Source organism: Priapulus caudatus, unplaced genomic scaffold, assembly GCF_000485595.1.
Source record: "Priapulus caudatus unplaced genomic scaffold, Priapulus_caudatus-5.0.1 Scaffold177, whole genome shotgun sequence".
In the NCBI taxonomy this organism is placed as follows: Eukaryota; Metazoa; Priapulida; class Priapulimorpha; order Priapulimorphida; family Priapulidae; genus Priapulus; species Priapulus caudatus.
Window position 1 is genome coordinate 132,162 of NW_014577238.1, and position 4,813 is coordinate 136,974.

At 47.3% G+C, this 4,813-nt stretch overlaps 1 protein-coding gene across 1 annotated transcript in view; it reads right to left on the minus strand.

Annotated features, from left to right (window-relative positions):
* Window positions 1–220: 220 nt before the first annotated feature.
* LOC106806738 overlaps window positions 221–4,813 on the minus strand; it is a 16,052-nt gene continuing 11,459 nt past the window's right edge. Inside the window, exons 4-8 of the mRNA XM_014808782.1 lie at window positions 2,661–2,726; window positions 1,488–1,644; window positions 1,295–1,347; window positions 762–888; window positions 221–336 (exon numbers count right to left, since the gene is read on the minus strand). Coding sequence (XP_014664268.1) covers window positions 311–336; window positions 762–888; window positions 1,295–1,347; window positions 1,488–1,644; window positions 2,661–2,726 — 429 coding nt within the window. The 3' untranslated portion in view covers window positions 221–310. The remainder of the gene's footprint in view (window positions 337–761; window positions 889–1,294; window positions 1,348–1,487; window positions 1,645–2,660; window positions 2,727–4,813) is intronic.

Genomic DNA, 4,813 nt, shown 5'->3' on the forward strand with positions numbered 1-4,813 from the left:
GCCTATTCCTAGAGTAGACAACATTTACTTCATTTACAGACCAGGAGTTTTTGCTCTGGATGTAATAGTCACACATTCTGAGCCTTGATTTCAAATTGAGATCCGCCCACCCTCACACACACCCGCACGTACGAACGTGTGGGTACATGCTGTAACAACGAAGGAAAGCAGGCAGTCACCTTCCTTCTGGAGGATCTCAGCCCACGGTGCCATGTGCTTGTCGTTGATGTCCTCCACTGTACTGCTCATGTCCAGCCGAGCGAGATTGGACATGACAGGCCCGATGTAGTCATAGTTGATGTTGAACATCTCAGAGATCAGAGAGCTTATCCTGCCCTGAGCTAAAAGAAATGGGACGACTGAAACCACCGGGGCATTAACGACTCCTAAAAACCACAAGATCACCAAAACTATTGTCCTCCGAAACCTCCATGATGCTGGCGATGTGCTAGACTGTAAGGATGCAGCACCTTACAGCAATTTAAACCTGTCATTGCCTGTTAACTAGTTAAGAACCTACACTAGAGCTACAGACTGGATTGAGACAATGCACATATATGGCCGACTGGAGAGTAAATGACATAAACGACATAACGTGACTTTTATGAGAGCTAGGGCCGCACCTGTGGTGTGCTAACGAAACACAGTGTTTCACAGAATGAGATTCATGATCAACAGTCGCCTACACGGAAAGGACGTGTCTACTGTATTTACCCCTCTACTCCAGCCACCACCCCGTCAAAGAATAATAGCATCATTACTCGTTTCACCCTTGTCGACCAGATTGTAGACCTCTCCTGCATTGCCATGGTGACAGACATGCCAGATGGCTCGGCAGACGTCATCTACGTGAACTGTGTTCATCTTAAGATCCTTTGTCCAGAGCAGCTTTTACAAACATGAAAGAATTAAAGAAGTCATAAGGCATACAGAATACATATAAGATAACAGGCATACAATGCATACCATTACTTCAAGTGAGCAAGTGTGCGCACGTGCGTGCGTGCGTGCATAGAGAAGAAACAAATAACCTCATTGAATACTGTATGAAGAGTTCATTTCACTTCTGACCATAATAACTCTTTAAATCGCCATTGCAGCAATGTGTGAAGGTTTACGTTAACAATAACAGCTCACTTGATTTTTACACAGTACTGTGTAACATGTAAAGATGTGCCATATTTTCACAAACTTATGCATATACAAAAATCACGCATATAGACGCTGAGTAATTCCCTGAGTTAACATGTTTCCATATACAGATGAGTTCATGAACCGATTGCGCTATAAATACCTGCATTTTTTCGTTGAGTATCTTGTACACAGCTCCAATGATCAGCCTTGGTGCTTTAATATGCAAAAGCAAAGGTACAATTATAGCTTCCAGATAATAACCATAAGTACTGAAGTAACAAAAGAAATGCACGACTACAGTATATGCCTGTGTAGATGTAGTAAAGCTCTACTTTGGTTCTGGTTACACTCACTGAGGCCTTGCTTGTCTCCTATACCATATACGATGGCTGGGCGCAGTACCACATAGTTGAGTTCAGGTAGGAGAGCTCTCAGCTGATCCTCAGCCTGAGACTTATACTTTGCAACCTTGGTCCATGGTTCCCTGGCTGTAGACTCCTTAGCTGGCACCTGCATGAAACACGGGATGTACACTTATATTTTTCACTTACACACACATGCTCAACAGTGGCCAGCTACGATACCAGTGCCTGTACAGCAGTGGTCAGACACCTCGTAATAAAACATATACGGATTGGCAAATTTTTATTACATAAGACCATGCAATTACTGTAGCAATTGATACACTAAACTACAATTAATGTGACACATGCATATACAGAAACCACAAACGTATAAACTATATAAAGTTTGTAAATGTAAACTATAACTGTTCATTATGATCTATAGATGAGTATACTCAGTTAAATAATGGCTTCACACACACTGCTGAAACCTTAAGAAATTAAATTTGACTACGCTAAGTACAACCATAGTAATAAATGGGTTGTAGTACATTACAGAACAAAACTGAAGACAGAAATGTAAATATGTACTGAAAACTGAAGTAATGCACAAATATTTACTATTAACTGATATTTAGGGTATACACACCACCAGGACTCGCATTCGTGTACAACTGAAAATGACGTTTGGGGAATATGCTGTTACTTACTAACGCTGATAGGGTCTATGTCCCCCAGGGTACTGCCGGAACGTACCCTGGGTACGGTCCGGTATACCGGAACGTACACTGGTAACTATCTAGCTGATATGGTTAGGGTTAGGGTTAGTGTTAGTGTTAGGGTTAGGGTTAGAGTTAGGGTTAGGGTTAGAGTTAGGGTTAGGGAGTAGGCGTAGGCGACTCCCTAGACTTGTTAGTGGAGTAGGCGAGGTACGGTCCGGCATATTAGATAGTAGTATTTAGTACCAGGGTACGTTCCGGTATACCGGACCGTACCCAGAGTACGTTCCGGCAGTACCCTGGGGGACATAGACCCTATCAGCCTTACTATATAACACTACTTTTACACATGCAAGCACATGGCACATTCAATACGTGCATCCTGGTGGCTGTGAATGAAGAGTACAGGATGCATTAATCATGCTGTCACTGCTGCTGCCTGCAATAGTTGGCAGAAACGTACCACTGCAGTTTGATCAATCTCATTCGTTTCGACGGATGCATTATCAGACACAACTGGAGCACCGTCCTGCGGGTTTCACACAGAAAACACACCAGAACATTTCATGAAAAAAAAAGAAGTTTATCATCGGTGCAAAATCTGTATTATTGAGTATAGTTAGATGAGTAGCAGGTAAAGTTCCTTTTTTTACAAGTAGAGAAAACATATTACTCTTGGTGGTATGATTACAACTGCATAGATAATTGCCACTATAGGGGATACAGTGGACATAAAACTGAAGGGCACATTCAACGTGGAAGACCTTAATTATATGGAAAACAAATGCAATTGTCTCATTTGTGATAGATATTGAATACTAAACACAGTGACACTGATCAAATAATGATGAATTCATGGACAGTGAGCAGCAGCTGCTGCCCTGCCCCTACCCCCACTGACCTAAAAATACATGCCTGCCTTTAACATAGAATACATCTATACAGTACATAGAATTTCTGTGTGTGGCTTACAAAGCTCCTCTTATAGCACCAGCCCAACTACAACTGTATATGGCATGAAGACTGTGCGCTATGGTGGCCCAGTGTAACAGTTTATCACAAGTATTCGACGTGGCCCACCGTTATAATACATAAACATAACCATATACCGCTGAGTATGGTGGCCCAGTATTATAATAGTTTATCACAAGTCTTCGACGTGGCCCACTATTATAATACATAAACATAACCATATACCAAGCATTGGGGGAGGGAGGGAGGAAGGAAGGAAGGAGTAGAGGGAGGAGGAGGGGAGGAGGAGGAGGAGGGGAGGAGGAGGGGGAGGAGCAGAGAAGGTAATGGAGATTGAATGAAGGTCATGGAGGAGGAGTAGGGGGCAGGAGGAGGAGGAGGAGGAGCGGAGGTGATGGAGATCGAATGAAGGTCATGGAGGAGTAGGGGCATAGGAGGAGGAGAAGGAGGGCAAGAGGAGGAGGATGAAGGGAGGTGATGGAGTAGGGGGAGGAGGAGGAAGAGGAAGGGAGGAGGGGGAGGAGGAGGAGGAGGGGAGAAGGTGGTGGAGTATGGGGAGGAAGAGGAGGAGGGGAGGAGGGAGAGGAAGAGGAGGAGGAGGGAAGGAGGGGGAGGAGGAGCGGAGAAAGTGATGGAGATCGAATGGAGATGGTCATGGAGGAGGAGTAGGGGGCATGAGGAGGAGGAGGAGGAGGAGGAGGGGAGAAGGTGATGGAGTAGGAGGAGGAGGAGGGGAGAAGGTGATGGAGTAGCGGGAGGAGGAGGGGAGGAGGGGAGGAGGAAGAGGAGGAGCGGAGAAGGTGATGGAGATCGAATGAAGAAGGTCATGGAGGAGGAATAGGGGCAGGAGGAGGAGGGGAGAAGGTGATGGAGTAGAGGGAGAAGGAGGAGGGAAGGAGGAAGAGGAGGGGAGGAGGGGGAGGAGGAGGAGCGGAGAAGGTGATGGAGATCGAATGAAGAAGGTCATGGAGGAGGAGGAGGAGGGGGCAGGAGGAAGAGGAGGATGAGGAGGAGGAGGAGGAGAGAAGGTGATGGAGGAGGGGGAGGAGGAGGAGCAGAGAAGGTGATGGAGATCGAATAAAGACGGTTATGGAGGAGGAGTAGGGGGCAGGAGGAGGAGGAGGAGGAGGAGGAGGGGAGAGGGTGATCGAGTAGGGGGAGGAGGAGAGAAGGAGGAAGAGGAGGAGGGGAGGAGGGGGAGGAGGAGGAGCGGAGAAGGTGATGGAGATCGAATGAAGAAGGTCATGGAGGAGGAGGAGGAGGGGGCAGGAGGAAGAGGAGGATGAGGAGGAGGAGAGAAGGTGATGGAGAAGGAGGAGGAGGAGGAGGGGAGAAGGTGATGGAGATCGAATGAAGAAGGTCATGGAGGAGGAGGAGGAGGGGGCAGGAGGAAGAGGAGGATGAGGAGGAGGAGAGAAGGTGATGGTGAAGGAGGAGGAGGAGGAGGGGAGAAGGTGATGGAGATCGAATGAAGAAGGTCATGGAGGAGGAGGAGGAGGGGGCAGGAGGAAGAGGAGGATGAGGAGGAGGAGAGAAGGTGATGGAGAAGGAGGAGGAGGAGGAGGGGAGAAGGTGATGGAGGAGGAGTAGGAGGCAGGAGGAGGAGGGGAGGTGTTGGAGTAGGGGGAGGAGGAGGAGGAGGGG